The following is a 24,721-nucleotide window of genomic DNA, read 5'->3' on the forward strand; positions in this document are numbered from 1 at the left end:
AGTAAGTATGCTGCTGATACTAAGGTAGGAGGTGTTGTGGATAATGAGGTGGGTTTTCAAAGCTTGCAGGGAGATTTATGCCGGTTAGAAGAATGGGCTGAACGTTGGCAGATGGAGTTTAATGCTGAGAAGTGTGAGGTTCTACATTTTGGCAGAAATAATCCAAATAGAACATACAGGGTAAATGGTAGGGCATTGAGGAATGCAGTGGAACAGAGAGATCTAGGAATAACAGTGCATAGTTCCCTGAAGGTGGAGTCTCATGTAGATAGGGTGGTGAAGAAGGCTTTTGGAACGCTGGCCTTTATAAATCAGAGCATTGAGTACAGAAGTTGGGATGTAATGTTAAAATTGTACAAGGCATTGGTAAGGCCAAATTTGGAATATTGTGTACAGTTCTGGTCACCGAATTATAGGAAAGATATCAATAAATTAGAGAGAGTGCAGAGACGATTTACTAGGATGTTACCTGGGTTTCAGCACTTAAGTTACAGAGAAAGGTTGAACAAGTTAGGTCTCTATTCATTGGAGCGTAGAAGGTTGAGGGGGGATTTGATCGAGGTATTTAAAATGTTGAGAGGGATAGATAGAGTTGACGTGAATAGGCTGTTTCCATTGAGAGTAGGGGAGATTCAAACGAGAGGACATGATTTGAGAGTTAGGGGGCAAAAGTTTAAGGGAAACACGAGGGGGTATTTCTTTACTCAGAGAGTGATAGCTATGTGGAATGAGTTTCCTGTAGAAGTAGTAGAGGCCAGTTCAGTTGTGTCATTTAAGGTAAAATTGGATAGGTATATGGACAGGAAAGGAGTGGAGGGTTATGGGCTGAGTGCGGGTAGGTGGGACTAGGTGAGATTAAGAGTTCGGCACGGACTAGGAGGGCCGGAATGGCCTGTTTCCGTGCTGTGATTGTTATATGGTTATATTATATGGAGAGCTGGGCAAACAAACAAAAAATCCAGATCTTTTAGGCCCATTCCTCGCCTCTAGAACAACTGCCAGCAATTTTCATTTACACCCACATCTCCGTGTATTTTCAATGTTGCTAGATGTCAGACCTAAAATTTCATTATCAGCAGAATTCCTGCTAATTGAAGATTGTGACAGAGCATACAATAGTGCAGCACAGCAACAGGACCTTTGGTCCACAACATTGTGCCAAACTAATGAGTAATTGCCTAACTAGACAAATATATTTGTCTACACAATGTCCATTCTCTATACATTCACATGCCTATCAATGAACCTTTAAAAATGCCACTATCACATTTGCCACTAACCCAGCAGCACATTCCAGACACCCACCAACTGTGTTCAAAAAAATCGTCCTACACTCTTCTTTGAGCTCATCCCTCTCATCTTAAATGCGCTCCAGTATTGGACATTTTACCGTGATACTGGCTGTCTACCCTAACTGTGCAATATCCTCAATCCTATAAGCATCTAACATATCCCCCCCTCAGCCTCTTGCACTCCAGAGAAAGCAACCAAAGTTTGTCCAGCCTCTCTCTGCAGCATTTTGCCTCTAACCAAGGCAGCATCCTAGTAAACCACTTCAGCATGCTCTCAAAAGGCTTCATATCTTTCCTATAATGGGGCAAATAATAATATGTAAAAGTATTAAAACTGCAACTGTATTTAATGTTGTAAATACTAAATAATTTTCCACCTTTCAAATATTGTTCCAGTATTTAGTCACGTATGCAAAATGAAAAGTTACTCACAGTGATTCCAAAGTATCACTTTAAAAATATTAGTCATGAGATACACTTAAAAACACTGTCATTCCAAATATCTATTTCAGAATAAGCAAAATGTAATTCAGAGAGGTTAGTTTTCCTCTGAACTATCTAAATACTGAAGTACATTGGACACACTCAGCAGTGAATGAATGTTACATAACAAAACAAACTTGGTAGAACAAGTTCATCTGTTGAAGAATTATTTTCTTGCAAAAACTTTCATTTTATTAAATTACATAATTTTCTCAGTGCAAGTCTAAGAAGAAGGAAACTGCAACTCCCAATTAACTGCAAAGTAATACTTCCTTATTTTATTTTACAGTACATTTCAACCAAAAATTCTCAGTAGTTATGTAATTTATCTAATAATTTTCATTAATCACATTAAAATCATAAAAATATTATCTGTGGAAGATTATGCACCTAACTTCTCAAATATATATGTATCAGGCATCGACAATTTTTAAACAATTTAAAGTTGAGAACAAGTTTAAAACTTATTCGCCCACAACTCCCAACGTATCTTCTTCCCACCTGACAAAACCCCCGCATGTTTTGGAACTGAACCGGTCCCACAGTTATTAGAATTTCATTGTTTTTTACGCTATAGTGTAACTAGATTTAGCAAGGTATGTGTTGGAGTTGCCAAGTCTTCAATTTCTTTCAATGAATGTGTTTTTAACCATAATCTCCAGTCGACAAAGACTTTCACTTCATGATTTCAACTTCCCAACAATATATGCAGATTCAGCCACAGTGATCTCACTCCCTTGTTGACTGGACCCCTGACCGGCCGAAGGTTAACAACAACAAAAATCACAACAAAGTAAAATATTGCTTTATTTAAAGTAACTTTAAATTTTTTTAAAAAGTTTAAAATGACACAGGATCAAACACAAACAAAGATCAATGCTTGTCACACCGCTGGCATGAAATTAATAACAAACAGCAGACCGACACGAGTCCCATCGCCTGTCACCAGCCCCGGCCCGCGGCACAGCCCGACCACCAGGCCAGGAGCACACACTAAAACATTTCCGTCAACAAGCTGCATATTTACCACTCATTGTCCCGCCGTTTGCCCCCAGACAGCGCACGTCAGGCGAGTGGCTGACACGTAAATACCATCTTCATGATGGCAATGATTCTACAACATTTTCCGGCACAGGCCTGGCAGTGCGCATGACATTGTTGTGACTTCCTGCACACGCGCACAAGGCCGAGCGCGGAGAGAGTCCCGCATGCTCGGAGTTCACGGGGAGAGCTCGGGGCGAGTGGTTGTTCATCCCACGTGTCGCCCTTTTGGTCAGTAGAAGTCGTGCTTGGGACTTACGTTGTCCACCTGTGTTTATGAAGTACCTGAAGATATTGCACGTGAAATCTGCAACTGTGACTGAGTTTGTTCCTTTTTCTGTGTTCTGACGGAAGGTGTGCAACAAATCAGAAACTTCACCTCGCTCTTGACACTGACAGGTTTCTGGTTTGATTTTTCACGTCAAAATTTGCACCAAGTAACGAATGCTACCCTAATATGTGTGGATTGCAGAATTACAGTTTTCACAATCCCTTCAGAGTGGATTTCAAATTTATTTTAAATACCTGAATGAAGGTGTTGTATGGATAAAGCCTATTCAATGTGTACTGTGCAAAGGGATGATTTCGCTAGAAATAATGACGGCTTGAGGGGGGGGGGGGGGATGACAACCATATGAATGGGGATTCCTCCAAGGAACTAGAAATTAAAGATGCTAGATCATCAGTTGATGATACAACAACCCCTCTCTCCTCAGCGCATTCAGTGTTTCATGAAAACGGAATCCATTGCAGTGTGTAAGTGAAACCAAGGCAATAGGTTTCAAGGTTGCCAACAGTTGGTTTGGTGAGGGGAGGAGATGTGTGTGTGTTTGTTTGTGTGTATACACACACACATCTGAGAATAAAAACTCTAAAACTGGAGGTGGGTATGTTTATTAATTACTTATTTAGAGATTACAGTGCAGAGTAGGCCCTTCCATCCCAATGAGCTGCTCTAACCAGCAACCCACCTATTTAACAGTAGCCTCATCAAGACAATTTTTACAATGACCAATCAACCTACCAACTAGTATGTCTTTGGACTGTAGGAGAAAACAAGAGCATATACAGTAACTCCCTAGATGGCACCAGAATTAAACTCCAAACTTCAGAACAACCCAAGATGTTGAACTACTCGCTAAGCTACTGTAGTGCCCCACTGACAGGGATGGACAAACTCAAGTCCGTTCAGAGATTTGGACATAGAATACCAAATAATGTGACAATTTATAAAAGCAAATTATTTATTTCACAGTTTTTCTACTTCATTTGCTTAACATTAAGATTCATAATTATCTTTGAATCATACTATCTTGTCTTTTTTTCTTTTCAAATAAATGTGCTTATATTTCTCATTATTTGCAGTAAATGTAAAGTTATGTAGCCTTTGCCTGGCTGCCATTGCCTACCTTCACGACAATTTCTCTGACACTTGCATTTGACCTTCAGCTTTGTTCAATGAAATAAAGCTGAGGAGCTTGAATAATGTTGCAAACCAAAATCTTAATCAGATGGGGGGGGGAGAAAAATCAAAAATGGGACACAACTGAGGAAGCACAAAAAAGTAGAATGCAAAAGTGGTTTGAAAAAATTGCTAGTTGTATGAAGAGCAAAGAAAATAAAACTAAGTTTAAATGTTGTCAAACTACACTAAAGCTACAAACTACAAACAAACAAACACAAACTACACTACACTGATACTGTCATTTTAAAAAATTGGATAGGTATATGGACAGGAAAGGAATGGAGGGTTATGGGCTGAGTGCAGGTTGGTGGTACTAGGTGAGGGTAAGCGTTCGGCACGGACTAGAAGGGCCGATATGGTCTGTTTCCGTGCTGTAATTGTTATATGGTTAAGGCAATAAATTATAAATATCACTATGGTAAAACACAGAACATTGAGGAAAACAGAATATAGCAATAAAGAACCCTTAGAAGAAAACACAACTGTTTGAACTGATTAGAAACTTTGAAATCGGTTAAGGGTCATGACAACAAGAAATTAAGCAAGAGAAACGGAAACATATTGAAGCCGCAACTTAGTTAAACTACAAAAACAAAAATATGGCAGTTGACAACAAAAATCCAAAAAAGTTATAAAATAAAGGAGATCCAACAGTTTTGGATCAGCAGAATCAGTTCAACCTTAAGGGTTAGCCCCTGTGAAGATCATTCTACAAAAAAAAAGCAAATGAAAGAAAAGCCTGACATTTTTATGGCACCTTGAGAGTTTTTGCAATCTTGAAATATCTCAAAATACTTTACAGCACAAGTATTTGTGAAGTGTAGTTGCCATCACATCATAGGCAAGGCAGTCAAATTGCACAGGGCAAGATTTTACAACAGCAACATGTCATCCGCAGGAATCATTCTGCAAATTTCTAAATATCAGCTCATCGTATTTCAAAAAGCATTCCTGACTGCTGAAATAATACACTTATCTACAGTCACAGCGCTCTGCAGTTTTGGTTGTGACAAGAGCTGTTGCTCCTTCTTCGGTAGCTGGTAGAGGAAATGAGGCATCATAGTCATAGTCTCCCTGACCACATGATATCAGTATCTTCATTTCACTTCCTTGGACTGTACAAATGGAAATGTCAGGTTCCATAAGGTGATCTGATTGCTGATTTCTTACACGAGAGAATTGATGTGTGTCTTCGGCAAGTGTGGTTTCCTTGAAACTTGAAATGACGACATTACTATTGGGTATCACATCTGAAATTATTAAGTAACATATTAAAATAATGACCAGGCAAGATTAATGGAAAAACAATAATTTTAACAGGAGATCTTTTTCGAATGCAGAGAATGATAAGCCTTTAAAATAAATGACCTGCTCGAATAAACTCTTCTCAGGCTTCCAGCCAGGTACAGATATCAATTATAACAAATGTTTCAATGACAAACTCTACCTTCTTCATCACAGATGATGCCTGGGCAACTCTAGTCCAGTGGTATTTATACCACCATGGTCCTTCCCTCCCAATCAGATTTCTGTTCTCCCTCATTTACAATCAAATTTTAGTTCTTACTTAGAGCAAGAGCTTCGTCTTTTTTAAAATTCTTTTCCTCGAGTTTTATTTCTACCACGTGGTCCTAAAAGCCATTGGCACAGCACAGTAATTTAGTGCCTTCGAAGTCATTCCTATGGCCATTGTGAATAAACAGATACAACAGCTGTGCTTCTTAATGCAGGTTTCCACCATGCATCCCGCTACTCTGCATTTACAGGGAAAATGCTGGAAGGTTGGTTTCTGGAAGGATCGTCAGAATCCTGAGGAAATACCAGATTAAAACCATCCATAAACACATAACAAAACTCAAATTACAGATTATGCAGGTCAAAGGTGACCTGGGACTCAGGTCAGCTGGCATTTAGAGGATTCCCTGATGAAGATGGCAGAAGTTGTCATCGAAACATTGGTTATAATCAATACCTGTACCCGGCTGGAAGCTCAAGAGTTTATTCATCTTATGTGCCAGTAAATCACCAGATTCTTTTTCAAATTACCAGCTCTTTCAGCAAGCACACATCACTTTAAAATTTTCAAAGAGGTGTGTAAAATATTCCTACAGGAGGCTGCTAATACATTTGCAAAAAGGGATAGGTGATATTAGGATAATTTCATGGTCAATCCTATCTTTATACAAACAATCCGTCTAATGAGGTCAAAAATTGTAACTAAACTTAAGAATCTTTATCATAACAAAATCAGTATTAGGTCTTTTACTTTATTTCTGTGCCCATTCACTCCAGATTTCATACAGGACTTTGAATAATCTGAAAATGAACCTGTTTCAGGACAACAACCTTGCAGGAGAACTGTGAAGGTAAGCACAGAAATTCTTTAATTATTTGGATAGAATAATCCTCACTGAGGCACTCAGTCCAAACCAGAATGTAGAAAGCAGGAAATGTGCTTTAAAGTTAATGTATCAATAGAATGCCAAATTAAGATTATGAAATAAAGTTGAAATTATGGAACATAATTAACAGAAATTATAAATAATGACTTACTGGGGGGGGTCACATGGGTTATTCTGCTCTACATCTTATTTTGCTAAAGACTGTCTCAATACAGAAAAATATGGAATTTTTGCTGATTTGATTAAAATATTTAAAATAAACAAGGCTTCATATCACATTCATGAAAATGTGTAAGCACAAAAGCAGATTTGGGGTCTTGCAGATTGTTTTTTGAATGCAGAGAATGGAAAACTTTTAAAATAAATTGCCAGCTCATGCAGCAAGCACATTTTGCTTGAAAACTTTGTCTATCTTCCATTAGATATTTGAGAGAAAATTCACACATTGATAGCTAACATACAATTATTTTTGTAGTGCTAACAGCTCGGTAATATATATTCAATCAAAACCATTTTGTTATTCATTTAAGAGGAAATTATCTTCCAATGTACAGTTCAGTGTTGTACAGTATATGTATTAGTTAGGGAATTATGGTCTTTTCCGTAAGGAAGTTAAGTTTATTTGACAAAATTTGGTTAGAAACAAAATATTAAGATTTTCAATGGTGCCTTCTTACAAAGCTAAAGTATTGGTATCTCAATGTTATAACACTACAATAATCTGGTCCAACTTTCATCATGTAACATCGTCCCACAGAAAAGCATGACAGTACCGTCGCCTCACAGCTCAGGAACCCACGTTCATTCAGTTGCCGTGGTGTTTACACATTTCCATGTGGCCACATGGGCCTATTTTGAATGCTCTGGTTTCCTCCCACATGCCAAGCAAGTGCTGGTAAGTTAATAAACTGCTGTAAAATACCTTTTATTGTGAGAAAGGGATGTTGATGGGCATACAGGAGGGAATGAGTTGCAAGGGTACAGGTAGAAAGGTAGAATGGGACGATGATTACTCTGCTGGGAGTCAACCAGGGCCTGTTGGACTGATGGCCTCCTGCTGCATCCACTTATGGGGATTTGTTATGTAGGCCCCTGTTAGTCTCGATAGACCATGGATTTGCGCCTTGGAAATTTTCCAGCAAGGTTTTTTTTAAAGCCAAGCTGCAAGTCTCCCCTCTCCACCCCCACCAATACTGTCCAAGTGAAGGGCATTAGGACCCATACAGCTAGACACCGGTGCCATCGCAGAGCAATGTGTGGTTAAGTGCCCTGCTCAAGGACACACACACAGCCTCAGCCAAGGCTCGAACTAACGACCTTCAGATCACGAGACGAACGCCTTAACCACTTGACCACGCTCCAACACTCCATAAGTACCTTAGAGCAGTTCATTTTAATCCCACTATCATAAACAATATTACATAAAACATAAAGTAATATCAATACATCTTTTTCATGCTTAGTCTCCAAACAAAGAAGGGGCTCTAATGAACGTTATCTTGTAAAAGGTTATATACTTAGGAATTCTCAAAATGGTAACCTTAGTTACAAATTAATGTTACCAGTTTTTCATTACTTTTTCTAATCAAGCTGGTGCTGTCGCTCATTTAATTTTAAAATGTATTCCCGATGACCATATAATAGAAAAATCAACATTTAAGCATCACCTGTAGATTTAAATGGTACATTTGCTTTCCGTTGATGCAATTTTCGAATGAAAAGAATAAATACTATAAATATTAATATTAAAAACTGAAGTAATCCAATGATAATCCATGTGAGTTTACTTGCATCAGGAATGGTCACTGTAGGCACGGGAGTACCTGCGGGTAAGAAACAAAAATATTTAAATGAGAGATATAATAGACTGTAGGATTATTTGTTCCATTGATTTCAAAGATCCATGGAATAATAACTTCACATTTAAGCTAATTAAATCTTCCAATTTTTAATAGAACTCATAAGGATAATTTACAATTATTCTTAAAATAACATTGTTAAAATAGTTCTTAATGGCTTCCAATGAAATATGTTAAACACATTTCTTTCCTTGGAGGAGATAGAAATATTGGAAACTCTTCTGATTACTTTGTGGAGCATAGTACACCAGTAAATTGTGGCATTGTCCTCCTTGTCTAAGATGCACAAACACACCAAGTCTGATGGGCATGCACAGGAACATTAATTGACGTAATTACCTAACTGGTTTTACAGTACTTTGACTACATATTTGTAGTTTATAAATGGCATGGACATCAACTGCTGATGAATAGACAGAAACTGCTGAAATGGAGAAGTTGCTTTTGACAAAATTCAGAAGAGAACAAAAGGAATGGATTATAAATGACATTTAAGCTGCAGGGTAATTACATATTCAATTTTAGCTAGGTCAATTTATATAAATGTGACCTTAAATAAAATAAAAAATGTAAATATGCCAGACAAAAACTTCAGTTTATCCAAGGATCTGCTACAGGTTCACAAACAAGAGAAAATCTGCAGATGCTGGAAATCATTTTGTGCGTATTGCTACAATTTCACACTTGGTTTTGCGCATCAGTCAACAAAATTGCTCTAATTTAATTATCATTTTGATGTTTAGATACCTTAATAACCCCAGAACATTAATTTATTTAGATTCTTCTCACACTTCAATTCCCATAAACTTAGGTATTTCTCAGGCTCAGGTTTCTTGGGTCTGTGGTCTCCATCTTACCCAAACTGCCTTCTTTGATTTTCTAATTTCTGTTGTTGATTTTTCTTTCAAAATCTTGTCATATCTTCACCTTATTTCAAATCCTCTTTAAAAGCAATCCCTTTTAACAACATTTAGGATCCCCTGCTTAAAGCTCACATCTTAGAACACAGAACGGCACAGCACAGGATATACTGTAGGTGCCAACCATGATGTCAAACTTATTTAACCCATACTTGATCAATATCCTTTCATTCCCTGCATGTTCTTGTTCCTAATCACCAGTATTGAATCTGCTTCCAGTATCACCCCTAGCAGTATGTTCCAGGCACCAACCCCTCTCTGTGTAAATAACTTAACCCACACATCTCCTTTAATCTCTCCCTCTCTCACCTTAAAACTATGTCCTCCAGTTTTTGACACTTCTGCTCTGGAGAAAAGACTATTTAGGTCTATCGAAATTTTATAAACCTCTATCAAGTCTCTCTCTCAGGCTCTAATGCTCCTGACTAAACAATCAGATTTGTTTGAACTTTCTCCCATTGTCTTGATATTTGTTTTGCATGAATACATCTTTTAAGCACGGTAGCGTAGTGGTTAGCATTACAGCCCAGGGCGGTGGTGTTTGGAGTTCAAACCCATCGTCCTCTGGAAAGAGTTTGTATGAACTCCCTGTGGAATGCATGGGTTTTCTCTGAGTGCTCCAGTTTCCTCCCACAGTCCAAAGACATACCAGTAGATGGTTAATTGGTTATTGTAACTTGTTAAATCTGGGTTGCTGGTGACACGGCTCAAAATATCTATTCCATGCTATATCTCTAAATAAATAAATAAATAAATAGGTAGACCAGGTATCATATAGAACCATAGACCATTACAGCACAGAAACAGGCCTTTTGGCCCTTCTTGGCTGTGCCAAACAATTTTTCTGCCTAATCCCATTGACCTGCACCTGGGCCATATCAGGAGTATTTATATCCAGATTTTATATATCTGGTAGTTATCTTTCTGAATGTCATAAAATACTTGGAAAATTATTTTTTCAATCAATTCATGAACAGAGGCATAAATTATGTGCAAAAGAAAATAAAATGGATATCATATTAAAGAAGTCACAGAGGGGAGCATGAAGACCAGGCAGTGATTAATATGTTATTAAACTCAAAATATACAATAAAATGGTTGCAATAACAATAGTTATGCGAGTATCATGTAACTTAGAAATAACTATGTCAGCCTTGGTTTGATGATAGCTTTCAGTATTATTTACAATCAGAGTCCATATGCTTTATTAACACTTGGAAATAACATTTATTTATATGCATATGTACAAAATTAAGGGAGGGAAGTTTAGGGAAGACATCAGGGGTAAGTTTTTCACACAGAGGGTTGTGAGTGCCTGGAATGACTTGCCAGGGATGGTGGTGGAGGCTAAAACATTAGGGGTATTTAAGAGCCTCTTAGACAGGCACATGGATGAAAGAAAAATGGAAGGTTATGGGGTAGTGTGGGTTTAGTACTTTTTTTTAAGGATTATATGGGTCGGCACAACATGGAGGGCTGAAGGGCCTGTACTGTGCTGTAGTGTTCTAAGGTTCTATGGTTTTATTACCTGATAAACATTAGAACAAACTATCAGAATGAATGCAAATGAATGGAGGATAATGAGCATATGTGAATGCACAACTCTCATTTAAAGCAATTTATATTTTAGTTATGAATCCGCTGATATAAATGGAAATTGATCCACACTAGCTAGGGATGCTACTATATCTGACTGCTAGACAACCAAGAAACTGGTTTCAATTGTGGCCTCTTCTAGTATGACTGGAGCTATGATGATTACGTTACATTTTTTTGCGTTATTCAAGCCCTCTGATACCATTAAATACTTAAGTTCTAACATAATATCAGCACATTGCACAGTCTGTCATATATTACACTAATATTGTGTTCTTAAAAAAGAGATCTCTGGACCTCTAATAACTTTATACTCTAAGGAGTATAAACTCAATGAAGTTTCACCCAGAGCTCATAAGGACAGAGGTAGATATGGCAAACAACTTAAAACAATTAAGAAAGCAATCAAAAGGTTTTGGGACAGAATTTCAGAGCTGAGAGGGTTGGGGTGGGTGTGGTAATGACTGTGATTAACAGAACAACATGTGCTAGAATTAAACAAAAGGATGGGCATCTGGGATTGTTTAAATGTTACTCAAGATAGAATTTAGCCAATAGTTTATGTTTGAATAATTGATTTTGAACATAACAAGGGCGCAGATGGTGGTTTTTGAAGAGGTACACTTGGACAATATTACTGTGGTCGAAAAGAGTGTTCTCAACAATGGTCCAGATATGGTCTGAAGCTCAAATTGGGGTTAAAAGTGACACAAAGGCAACTTACAAACTAGTTTAATATCATAGAAAACACAAGGAGAGAAATGGAATAAAAAGCCAAGGAATGCTATAACCCTAACACTTGTAGAAAATACATCAAATGCAAGTACTGTACATGTGTACCTAATACAGTTTAGCTCATCTGGTGGCAGTCAGTCTTACCATCATTCCTGACCGACAAGAAATCCTGAAATCCATATACCTCAAAATAGGACAACAGGACCTCAGGAGTAGATCATATTCCAATCTGCATTGTACATCTTTTGCCAAACCACAATCTCATTATCCACATCTGGAAAGAGGATTGTATTAGCAGGTTGTAGAGATTCTGTTTGCAAAGGGGAAGTCATTGTTGGGATCCTCCTTCCAGTAAATGAATAGCTGCTCCCCAAATGGCAATTACGTACATTGAAAAGCACAGATGGTCAAGATCTTCATTGCTCAACAGCTCCAAAGGCAACATCAGTACAACTTCAAAGAATAACATCAGCACTTAAACATAGTCTTTCTCAACCTCACTAATGCCAGGAGGTTTCAGGGAAAACACTCCTCAATTTTGTCTCTTTCAGAATGGCCTGCAAGTCTTTATCCTAACCTACAGGTCTACAAAGTACCAATCTCAGTGAATATTGCTGTTATACTAGGCTGTGCCATTGCCCATTTTCCCCTCATTATTCTTCCACCTACGCCTCCGGCTGGTGGCGTAATGGCATCAGCGCTGGACTTCGGGGCGAGAGGTCCCAAGTTCAAATCCAGCCGGCTCCCTTGCACGCTCTCCATCCGTGCCTGGGTTGAATGTCGAACTAGCAACTCGACCTTGAAAAAAAAAACCTGGAGAGGGATGGGCTCCACCAGGTTTCAGATGCCCAAGACATGCCGTATGATGAGCAATCGTCAAAAAGATTGGTGCAAGAAGCTTGTCATGATGGCGCCCCGATGACTCCACCAGGAGTTAAGGGCACACACATACACACACACATTCTTCCAGCAATGATGCACTTCACCTCCATCAACTAAATATCAGAAACGCATACCAGTCCTCATTCAGGGATGAGCAGTGGAAAAAGTGAACAGCTTCAAGTGCCTGGGTGTCAACATCTTTAAAGATCTATCCTGGGCCCAGCTTAGTGATGCAATTACAAAGAAGGCTCAACAGCAGCTATATTTCATTAGAGTTTGAGGATACTTGGTATGTCAACAAAGACTCATGCAAATATCTCCAGATACACTGCGGAGAGCAGCTGAACTGGTTGCATCACCATCTAGTATGGAGGGACCATGGCAAAGGATCGGAAAAGCTGAAGAAAGTTGTAAACGTAGCCTGCAATAGTCACCCCGGCATTAAGGATACATTCAAAATGCAATACCTCAAAAAGGCAGCACACATCATTAAGGATTTCCATTACTCGTGACATGACCTCTTCACATTGCTACCATCAAGTAGGCAGTACAGGAGCCTGAAGACACACACTCAATGTTTCAGGTATAGCTCCTTCACTTCCGCCACCAGATTTCTGAATGGATAATGAACCCATGTACACTACCACACTATTTTTCCTCTCTTTTTGCACTACATATTAAATTTATTTTATATATATATATTTCTTATTGTCATTTTATTTTTTATCCAAAATTCCAAAATCCAAAAATCTCCAAAATCCAAATTTATTTTGAGCACTGACATGACATCACAAATGGAAAATTCCACAAGGGACTGGGAAGGTTCGCAGGCTTTGCACAGGTCTCTGCACACCACACACAGTTCTGAGAAGTGATCTCACATATGTAATGAACAGCGTTTAATGAAAAATAGAAAATTACTGCATGAAGCAAAATAAAAATAAAGATCTTGATCATGTATTGAAAGAGTGAATTCATCAGTGTTGAGGTGAACATATGCCACTTAATGGTATGCTGATCATGAAACAAGCAAAGATCTATCACGACAAACTGAAAATCAAAGGTAATAGTTTAATGCACAAAATTATTGAAAATATTATATAAAACTAACCCCCACTCCTGTCATAGTTTCTGTGGAAAGGATGGCCTTTTGAAATCAATGGCAGATATGAAGTCAGTCATAGTGTTGGAACCCAGTAATAGATGTGGTTAAGGACAGTCATTCAATCCCACTACTCATAACATAACATAAGAACATAAGAGATAGGAGCAGGAGTAGGCCAATCGGCCCCTCAAGCCTGCTCCGCCATTCAACAAGATCATGGCTGATCCAATCTTAACTCTAGTTTTCACCGAATCCCACAAGGCAATAGTGCCAACCAACAGGGCACCATGCCGCCCATTTTATTTTATTATTCATCCCGCCCAAACCCATGTGATTACCCGGGGAAAAAAAACCGAGTTGCCAATTGAGGAGGAAAAATCTGGAAAATTCCTCTCCGACCCATCCAGGCTATCGAAAACTGGTCCAGGAGATCACATGGCTGATCTAAACCTAGCCTCATGTCCACTTACCTGCTCGCTCACCGTATCCCCTAATGCCATTTTTATCCAGGAAAATGTCTATCTCCGTTTTGAATTTATTGAGTGTAGTAGCTTCCACAGCTCTCTGGGGCAGTAAATTCCACAGCCCCACTACCCTCTGAGTGAAGAAATTTCTCTGCATCTCAGTCCTGGAACGGCATCCCCTTATTTTAAGATTATGCCCCCTAGTCCTAGTTTCACCCATCATTGGGAACACTCAGTGGAGAACCCAGCTCCATTATGTCAGACTGTTCCCTGGCTGTGGACCGTTCACTCTGTGAGCTTCACACCAGGTGTGCATGAGCTACATATGTAGCGTAAATTGATTTCATGTTTAGACTTGGGCTCCATCCCCTAGGTATCTCATTATATAGATATAAGTATTCCAAAATTCAAAAAAATCTGAAACCCAAAACACTTCTGGCCCCAAAAATTTCAAAATAGGGTTGCACAACCTGTATTGTGTATTGCAATGTACTGCTGCCACAAAACAACACATTTCATGACATATGCCGGTGATTTTAACCTGATTCTGATTCTGGGAACACACAGGATATTGTTCAGCCATCAATGACTAGGTCACCCAAACTTCTATACTTCAGCAACTGTATGCAAATAACACATGCATTTGGCAGCCACGCTGTAAACCAGTGTAATTTCATTCATGAGAGCAGAAGGTAGCATGGACTTTATGCTTAATATTTACTAGACAAGAATCCCATAACAATATAACATTGCTGTCTGACAATATAGGTTCATAAGGACCTAGAAAACATGGACCACTTCTCATATCTCAACAAAGGCAGTTATCAACAACTAAACTCACCATCTCCATTACACTAGCACCAAATTTAGACATTTGTGGAAAAATTCCTCACATCTGGCACAAAACCTCCCACTCTAATGGGTGGTTCCTGACCATCTACATGTTTCTGACTTCCAAGTTTTCTGCAGCAAAGCACAGGATATTGGAAATACAACACCAATACTGCTTCCAGGAACCTCCTTCCCCAATTTCACGGGACATGAGCTGAGGTCAGGGTTGCCAACCATCTTTTCTAGCATTGAGGCTTAATCAGTGGCTGTAAAGCAAGCCCCACACAGGACTCCTGAACAGACAAGCTCTTCCAGGTTCTGTCATGGGGAGAGATTACCAGGACAGAGGAAAAGATTTGAAGGGTACAGTCAAAGCCTCATTAAAAAATGCAGTATTCCCATTCACTTCTTGACTGCTCAATGTGGAAAAGTAGAACTGAGGATAGAATTGAGAATTTAAAGTTCTCAGATTGGAAGCGCACAGTTACTCTGCATGAACTGCCCAGGGAGCACACCACCTCACAACCTACCCACTCAGCCGTCGTGTCCCCTGCACAGGAGAGTGTGATTTCCACAAAGGGTTCTTCAGTCACCTCAGAATCAAAGGGATAGAAGCCAGCCATCTCAATCTGAGAGGCTGCTTAAGAACTAATGCTATTTTAATTAACCAAACTAAATTCATTAGCATAATAAAAAGCTCCTAAATATAGTAATCATTTTACTTAGCATGTTTCAGTTGAAGCATCTGCCCCAGACATCTGCTCAAGTCTTTGCACTTGCTGGACTCCACACTTGCGGTTGAATTGACTACACAGACAATTCGTTACTAGTTAAAATAAAATTGACATGAAAACGTTTCAGATTATAATTCGCTCTGCCATGCACTCAGCCCTCAAGGAAGCCTCAAAGAGTCATCGTGACTTGCAAAATTTTGGGTTGTAAAAAATGTATAGGCAGTTTCAGTAACATGCTAACTATTTTTCGCATGGGCTCCGCGATATTTAATCTATTCAATATACATATACTGTAATAGATTTACCTGTTTATTTATTACTATTTTTTCTATTATATTATGTACTGCAATGAATTGCTGCTGCTAAGTTAACACATTTCATGACACACTCCGGATTCTGATTCTGGTACAGAGTACTTTAGAGCACCGTCGCGCTTCGCACTGTGTCGCCAGCATCCACTCGCGCTCGTACTTACTGCCGCAGCTGTAGACCCGGCAGGCGGCAGGTCGCGTATTGGCATCGTTGCAGTGGAGCTCGCAAGATTTGCAGGCGGTTGTCAGCACGTCAAAGTAAAAAGACTTGGAGCACTCGCGAGCCATACAGGCAAAATAACCTGATCATGACACAAAAGCACACACTATTTCCCTGCTTCTGTTCCGAAGAAACGACGAGAGCAATTAATTGGGTTTCAATGGAAGTCGTAATCGAAAGAGCAGCGGGGTTTCCCCCTTGTTCTCCCCGTTTTTTAAAAAAATGTGGTATCATTCGTGCACATTCGTCATTGTGTCGAAGTCATCTGTCCTATTCATAAATAATATTTGAGGCGGACGCCCTAAATGCTTCAAACATTTCATTGTTTCAATTCGAAGACTGGACAGATATAAGCAACACACACACACACACACACACACACACACACACACACACACACACACACACACACACACACACACACACACACACACACACACACACACACACACACACACACACACACACACACACACACACACACAATGCTGGAAGAACTCAGCAAACCGGGCAGCATCTATGGAAAAGAGTAAACAGTCGGATTTCCAGCATCTGCAGCTTTTCTCTTGTTTATAAGCAACTCCAAACAGAATCCGTCCTCAAGAATACTTAAGTTCCAAGAACAAACACTTTTGTTATTACGATTAAAGGGTTATATTTCTCAAACAGAGCAAGTAATGGGTTATTAATTTAAATACTAAGATATTTGAAATTAGATGTTGCATACAGTCTTCACTAACAAGATCGCCATCTGGTGAAGGTTTTGTAAACAAACTTAGCATATACAGTAATGTGCCAAAAAGTCAGCGCCATCTGCCGGATGTACAGGAGATACTTCTTTTTCCTTTCTTGGACGGGCCATCGGGGCAAAGGATGAATTCGGTTTTGTGAGTCCCGCAGAAACCACAAATTCTCCTACTGATCAGGCAGTGTGGGGCCCGCAAGCTCCTCCGGCAATGGGACAGGAGGGAGCAGACAGGGCGGCAGGTGTGTGGTTAATGGATGAACACCTCATTTTCTACCTGGACACATTGCGTCCTCCAAAACCTCAAAGTCAAACTCTCTGCTGCTGTGAGGTATTTCACTTTTTTCCCTCTTCATCAATACAGGCCATTTTTACCTATTCCTCATCGTTTCGGCTCAGATTTTCTTTGTTCACATTCGTTCTGCCTGGTGGGCATGTTCCACCGTCTTACAATTGCAAAGAAGAAACATAATCCACCACTCAGCCGCCACATACATTCACTTATAGCTCATCCACCAGAGAAACTTCCCATTAATACACTCATCCTCCTTCTCATCTTCTTTTCCACTTAATAACAGAACAAAAATAAAATGAATCCTCAAGGTATTCAGCAGGTCTCCTGAATTGGGCACATGAAAATATTCATACAGTGAAATATCTCAATATACTGAAACAATTATTCTTACTCAACAATTGAAGAAAGGCTGTGAAGATCACACAGGGGACACCAGTGGTCACATCCTACAAAGCAATGACTTTCTGTTATCCTGCTTGTATGTTCATGCTTAGGTTGCAATCCCAGGAATCGGAGCTCAAATGGAATCAGTAATAAAATTCATTCAAGGGTTCATTTATTTTTGAAACATGTATCCATATACAACTCTGAAATTTGTCTTCTACAGATAACCATGAAACAATGAAAGAACATGAAAGTCGTTCAGAGAGAAACATCAAACAGCCCCCGCACAAAAAAGAACAGCATCCCAATCATCAACCCCCAAAAAGCCCCACACAAGTGGAACAAGAACCCCAAATAACCCCTCCCCCACACAATTAATTAACAGAACACAACAGAACATCAACCCCCAAATGCCCTCCCCTTGTACACAAAAATGGAAAATGAATGGGTGATTAAAAAAAACACAGAATATAAAAAAACAGAAGTTTGAAAAAGTCCACAGTCCATAGATGCAGTAGTCAAATCCATAAATGCAGAACCATGATTCCATTCTCCGATATCACTGATAACCATCGAAAGAGAGGGGTACCACACGATCATTAAATATAAAGAGATGTTACTGACAGGGCTGTCCTAGGAAACTAGAACAAACCTCTACTTCCCCCTGCTGTATACTACTTTGGGTCTGGAGGGGGATCCTTGTAGGTCACCATTAAACTCTGGTTTGGGGACAGTCCAGTAGCCAACCAAAGAGCAGGGAAAGACAGCAGCTTCCGTCACACCCAACACGAGGTCAAAATCAAAGTAAACTTATTGTCGAAGTATGTATAAGTACCTTCCAAATCATTTTTCTTTCAGACATTGCCAGTAAAATTTTTAAAAAAGAATAGAATTTGGGGAAACTACATGAAAGAGGGACCATTATATCACTGCATGAGAGTGGTTGCTACTTGTCCCTGGCAATGGTCTACACTCATCATAGTAGCCTTGAACCCTGCATCTCAGCATTGATTCAGCCTGTCAACTTTACCCCATACCACACAGTGGGGAGATCTGTTTCATTGCTGCAAGAGTGCCAGTGCAGTATGAAGGTTTGCAATGGGTTTCAAGCAGAGCTGCATACAGCCCAAGTGAATACCTTTTCTCTTGGAAGAACAGAATGTGCTAGGGGTATGTACTTGTAGGTGTTTGGTTTACCCTCAGCCATCAGCAAACTGATAGAAGGGACAATTGATTGTGCTATCAATGGAAGGAATAATTGGTTATGATATCAAACAGCCCTTGTTGAGCTACAACTTGCTTAATGGATTCCACCAAGCCAAAATATACTCAATCCTTTATTATAAAATAAACAAAGATGAATAATCTATAGCAATTGAAAACTAACAAACTAAATTAGCAATATACCAAAATAAAAGTAATTAGCATTCAAACTAGTGTAATTAAGTGGTCAACAAAAATATCATCCCAGCTCACTCTCAATTAAACTATACTCATTTACTTCTATTACACCCCAACCCATATGACAAATTACAATGCAGGCTGACAGAAAATAGATGTATGGCTCCTGCATCCCAGCCCCTAATTATTACACTATAATAATTACAACTGCATATTATAAGAAAGAGGAGACGTAACATTTTCAAGGATAAACATCTGAACATTTATGTGAATGTCATCTTTCTTCTTCCTTCTTCATGTCGTCATGTAAGTCATCTAGGACAGAGGTTACCAGCACTTAGCTCAGGATAAAGTGATCTTTACCACCACTTTCTGTCAAATCCGTGAGCCAAGTCAAAGTCATGAAACTTCTGGAGCTGTAGCTCCTCAAACCTTGGCCTTCTGTAGAAGACAGATCTTGGTTATAGGCCTGGCCTTGGTCCTGCTATGCACCTGCTGCACAAATCCTTTTCTGTCTGGAAAGGCTTGAATGACTCGTCCCATGATCCATGAGTTGAGGCAGTGTATCATCAGTGTCTCCTGGCAGGAAATTGCATTTTATACCTGACTATTTCTTATGTTCCTGTAATGATTATAACTATTCCTTGACCCACCATTTATAAACAAGTTTGACATGTATTGTCACTTCCTCCCTCACCACCATTCAGGGCCCCAGACAGTCCTTCCAGGTGAGGTGACACTTCACCTGTGAGTCTGCTGGAGTGATATACTGTGTCCGGTGCTCCCAGTGCAGCCTTCTAAATATTGGTGAGACACGATGCAGACTGGGAGACCATTTCACTGAACACCTACGCTCTGTCCACCAGAGAAAGCAGGATCTCCCAGTGGCCACACATTTTAATTCCATGTCCCATTCCCATATGTCATTCTATGGCCTCCTCTACTGTCGAGATGAAGCCACACTCAGGCTGGAGGAACAATACCTTATATTCTGTCTGGGTAGCCTCCAACCTGATGGCATGAACATTGATTTCTCTATCTTCTGGTAATGTCCCTTCTTACCCCATCCCTAATTTTTAATTTTTTTTTCTCTTTCCCTCTCACAATAACTTCTTGCCTGTTCTCCATTTTCCTCTGGTGCTCCCCTCCCCCTTTCTTTCTTACAAGGCCTTCCGTCCTATGATACTCCCCCTTCTCCAGCCTTGTATCCATTTTGCCAATCAACTTCCCAGCTCTTAGCTTCATCCCTCCCCCTCCCGTCTTCTCCTATCATTTCGGGTCTCCCCTCCCCTCCCACTTTCAAATCTCTTACTATCTCTTTTTTCTGTTAGTCCTGACGAAGAGTCTCGACCCGAAACGTCAACTGTGCTTTCTCCTATAGATGCTGCCTGGCCTGCTGCATTCCACCAGCATTTTGTGTCTATTGTTTGAATTTCCAGCATCTGCAGATTTTCTCATGTTGACATGTATTGAACCTGCATCCATCTACAACTAGCATAAATGTTTTCCTTTTGGAACTCCCCTGGTCGTAATGATAATGAGGTCTTCAGAATCAACAGATGATTGGGTGTTAGTGCTTCCAAATCATTGGGATTGGAGGGGGACTTATTAATTGGATGACCATTAATAATAGTCTCTACTTTGCAAAGGGCTGTGTGGAAACCCTCTTTGACAAGGTTCTGTACCTTCATGGTGGAATTGAGGACCTTTCGTGCAGACTTGATCAATCTCTCCCATGTTCCTCCATGATGTGAACCAGCCAGGGGCTTAAGAATCTGCTCAATTCCTTTCAAAAGAAGGGCATCACCGATGTGTGAATGATTCCACTTCTCAATGGTTTCTAGCAACTCACACTCAGCTCCAACAAAGTTTGTCACATTTTCCGAGCGCAGTTCACAAACCTGTCCTCGACTTGCTATAAAACATCAAAGTCCATTTACAAAGGAATTAGTGTCTACAGAAGATGCCATTTCAATGTGAACAGCTGGTATAGCTCGACAGGTAAATATGCCCCACACCTCTTCACTGTACTCCTTCTGATGTTCACCTCAAAAAGTTCAAAGTAATCCACTCTGACACAAGTAAATGGAGGTTCATCTGGAGAGACCCTGTCCAGAGGTAGATCTACCACGTGCTGGTATCTTGGAGTTGTCTGCAACCATCAACAAGCAACACATTTAGATTCTTCTTATAGATATACTAGCACTGGAAATCCAGTATTTTTGTCACAACCTGAATAACATGTGGTTATGGCCACCAAGGCCCACCACTTGATGTACATACCTCAGAATGATGTCTGAGATATGAAGATCTTTTGCCAGTATAACAGTATGTTTAGACTCTTTCAGGTATGTCTGCCAAACTAACTCTGAAGACACCATCTCCAAGTACTGGATTGTACTTGAAATATGGCTGTTCCCTTCCATATTTTCTCCCTTTTTCAAATGAGAATTCATCTGGAAATCTCCTTCTTTGGCAAAGAGATGATGATCTCCATTTCAACTTCTCTGAGCTCCCCCACCAAAAGACAGCCTCGGCCGATCTGATCTTTGGCTTTCTCAATCTGTCTCTCCAAAGAAAGTGATGCTCAATTGCTTTTTCTTCTGACAAAGAAACAAGAGCAGGCTCTAACCTCTAAGAACTGTCTTCCTCAAACAGGTCTGAGATAAGAAGTGATGGATTATATGTGTAACTGTGTCCACCTCCTCTTCAATGTAATACTCCTCTTGACTTCTGGATCATCTAGCAAGAGTTCACCAGAAAATTCAGGATTCACAGGCCATTACCTTTCAGACTGAAGAAGATACTGAGGCTCTGACACCCATGTCTCATTCTTCAGGAATGCTTTCATCTTCAACCCTCTGGAGGTCACATCTGCAGGGCTGCTTGAAGCCTGCATTCAGATGTCTGTGAGATCTTAAGAATTTCTGAAGCTCTGTTTTGCAATGACTGGAACCTGGAAGTATCATTCTTGATATATTTCAACACAGAAGTACCATCAGAATGAAAAAACTGAGTCATGAAGCTGCCTGTGCAACTCCTTCCTCCACAATATGTCCATAAGGCTTGCCATCATAGTACGAGGTATGGAACCTGACTTCAACAGAACGGCCCTAGATTTTTCCATGATAAAAGCACTGTGCACCTGACAGCACATGTTCCGCAACAGTAGGTAGGTCACTGCTCCATAGACATCTTCGCTTGCATCTGTAAAGTGGTGAACTATGCAGCAGTAACCTCTCCAAAATCCAGGGGCCTCAAATATCTAACAACCTTGAAGTCTTCCAACTGGCAGATTTCTTCCAGCTAATTTGTCCACTCATGAGAAACTGCTGTTGATATAGTGTTATCCCAGCTAAGTTCTTTCCTACAGAGATCTTGTAGGATCACTGGCAGATTTCTTCCAGCTAATTTGTCCACTCATGAGAAACTGCTGTTGATATAGTGTTATCCCAGCTAAGTTCTTTCCTACAGAGATCTTGTAGGATCTTCTTAGCAGATAGCACAACCAGACGCAAGACTCCTAAAGGATCATAGATGGAGTTGCCTGTTGAGAGGATCCCCCTTCTGGTGAGTGGTATACCTTGGATTGCGATCTTAATCTTGAAAGTATCAGACTGAATCCACCATTGCACACCCAGTATTCTCTCCATTGAAGGTATATCTTGATCCAAATCCAAATCTTTCGTGTCTTTTGCTCTGCTCTTCTGGTATCTCAGCTGGCACACTATATCTGTTTCTTATCCACTTTGTGAGTCAAAAGCCATCTTTAGCACAAATGGATACAGAGTCATGATAGAGAGACACCGCTTCTTCCTCACAGTCATCAACATAGAAGCAATGTAAAAGCTTATCCACTGTCTCACAGCTGCACTGTTCTTCATTGCCTTCTGCACATTTCTTAAGAGCAAAGTTTGCACAGCTTAGTGATGAAATTGCTCCAAAAAGATGTATCACCATGTCTTGACTGAGGTCACCATCTGGCCACCAGGGAAACCTCAGCAGATCTGTATCTCCTGCTGGTACTCAAACCTGGTGAAACATTGATTCAATAACCGTCATGATCACCACTGATTATTTTCTGGATCTGATTATGACTCCAATCAGTCAGCTCGTAAGATTTTGTCCCTGTAAAAGTTGAGCATTAAGTGATATTCCCTGAAAAGTTACTGTGGTCAAGCACAACACAAAGTTTCCCTTTTCTGGAGTGATAAACACCATGATGTGGAATATACCAGACATTCTCATCACTGCATTTCAGATCTTCTGCAGGAACTCTTTTGGCATAACCTTTGAAGATGACATCCTTCATGAAAGCTGTATAGTCAGTGGAAAATGACAAATCCTTCTTAAACTTACTTAGATTTAGAGCATGCTGTTCTGTAATATTCCTGTTATTTGGGATGTTAATCAAATCTGGTAGTTTGCCAGTTTTGCAGAATTCATAACCAGCTCAATGAACTTGCGGTCTTCTCTGGACAAACCAGGGAACTCTGCCTTGAAGTGCCACTACCAAAGCCCATCCAAGTTCAAAAGTGAGATCCTGTTAACTGTCAGCTCAGCTGTGCACAGTCTCTCCCATCACCATTGTCTCCTTTCAGTGGTCCATTCACAGTCCAACCCAACATTGTTCTGATTGCATAAGGTCCATTATTGACACTGCGAATCACTTGCAATGGCTCCAATACTTTCAGCACTCGCCACACTTGAAGTCCTTAGCACATTAACTTTAGCCAAATGTGCAGCAATTTCTTCCTGCAACTTAGGCTACTCCTTCCTTTTCTGTAGCTGCGCTGTTTGCTCTTCCATCGCATGTCTGTCCTTCCATAATTGTTGATGTGCAATTAATGCAGCTAAATCAGCTTCTGTTTTAGTGCGTGCAGAGGAGGTTTGAGATACAGAAGATTTTCTTTCTGCAGCGGAACTTCGAGCACTGGAATTTTACAAACTGTCATTCAGTTTCATGTCATCCTGTGGGTCATCCTCTAAATGAGAAGTCAAAACATGCCTTGGAATGTGAGAAACAAATTCACTTGTTGCGACAACATAACCTTCAACATATACAATGTTTTGGTAAACCATTGTTTCACATCCTCTATGAATGCACTGCTATAGCTATCTTTGAAAAAATATTCATTCTGTTCGTTTGTTCGTCCTTGGGAAGTATTGACAATAGTGTTTCATGTTGCTTAGTGACAGCTTCACAGAGATTGGTCAAGTCCTCAAAATGAGATTGCACTTGTAAGGTATTTTCTTTATTCTTCCTAATATCCTTAAATGGCGGCTCACAATTTTGTTTACATTTCTCATATACTCCTTTCAAAGACCTTCAATTTGAAAGCCTTAGCTTTCGCAGTAAGTTTAATTCCTCTTTTGCCAGCCCCATCTTCAGGGTTGCTGACATCATTTCCATGCTTCAATTCAGTTCTGGTCACCTTACTACAGGAAGGATGTGGAAACCATAGAAAGAGTGCAGAGGAGATTTACAAAAATGTTGTCTGGATTGGGGAGCATGCCTTATGAGAATAGGTTGAGTGAACTTGGCCTTTTCTCCTT

At 39.9% G+C, this 24,721-nt stretch overlaps 2 protein-coding genes across 5 annotated transcripts in view; both read right to left on the reverse strand.

Annotated features, from left to right (window-relative positions):
• The window catches only part of snx29 (sorting nexin 29), a 542,857-nt gene extending 539,710 nt beyond the window's left edge, over positions 1 to 3,147 (reverse strand). Inside the window, exon 1 of one of the 3 annotated variants that reach the window (XM_073060488.1) lies at positions 2,803 to 3,132. In XM_073060488.1, coding sequence (XP_072916589.1) covers positions 2,803 to 2,809 — 7 coding nt within the window. In that variant the 5' untranslated portion in view covers positions 2,810 to 3,132. Of the gene's footprint in view, positions 1 to 2,802 lie in introns of all 3 variants that reach the window. The other 2 variants (XM_073060489.1, XM_073060490.1) reach the window with 2 other exon arrangements.
• Positions 3,148 to 3,676: 529 nt separating this feature from the next.
• The window catches only part of LOC140735427 (tumor necrosis factor receptor superfamily member 17), a 43,836-nt gene continuing 22,791 nt past the window's right edge, over positions 3,677 to 24,721 (reverse strand). Inside the window, exons 1-3 of one of the 2 annotated variants that reach the window (XM_073060491.1) lie at positions 16,285 to 16,501; positions 8,351 to 8,506; positions 3,677 to 5,531 (exon numbers count right to left, since the gene is read on the reverse strand). In XM_073060491.1, coding sequence (XP_072916592.1) covers positions 5,254 to 5,531; positions 8,351 to 8,506; positions 16,285 to 16,408 — 558 coding nt within the window. In that variant the 5' untranslated portion in view covers positions 16,409 to 16,501 and the 3' untranslated portion in view covers positions 3,677 to 5,253. Of the gene's footprint in view, positions 5,532 to 8,350; positions 8,507 to 16,284; positions 16,502 to 24,721 lie in introns of those variants that run through there. The other variant, XM_073060493.1, reaches the window with a different exon arrangement.

Source organism: Hemitrygon akajei, chromosome 11, assembly GCF_048418815.1.
Source record: "Hemitrygon akajei chromosome 11, sHemAka1.3, whole genome shotgun sequence".
Taxonomy (NCBI): Eukaryota; Metazoa; Chordata; class Chondrichthyes; order Myliobatiformes; family Dasyatidae; genus Hemitrygon; species Hemitrygon akajei.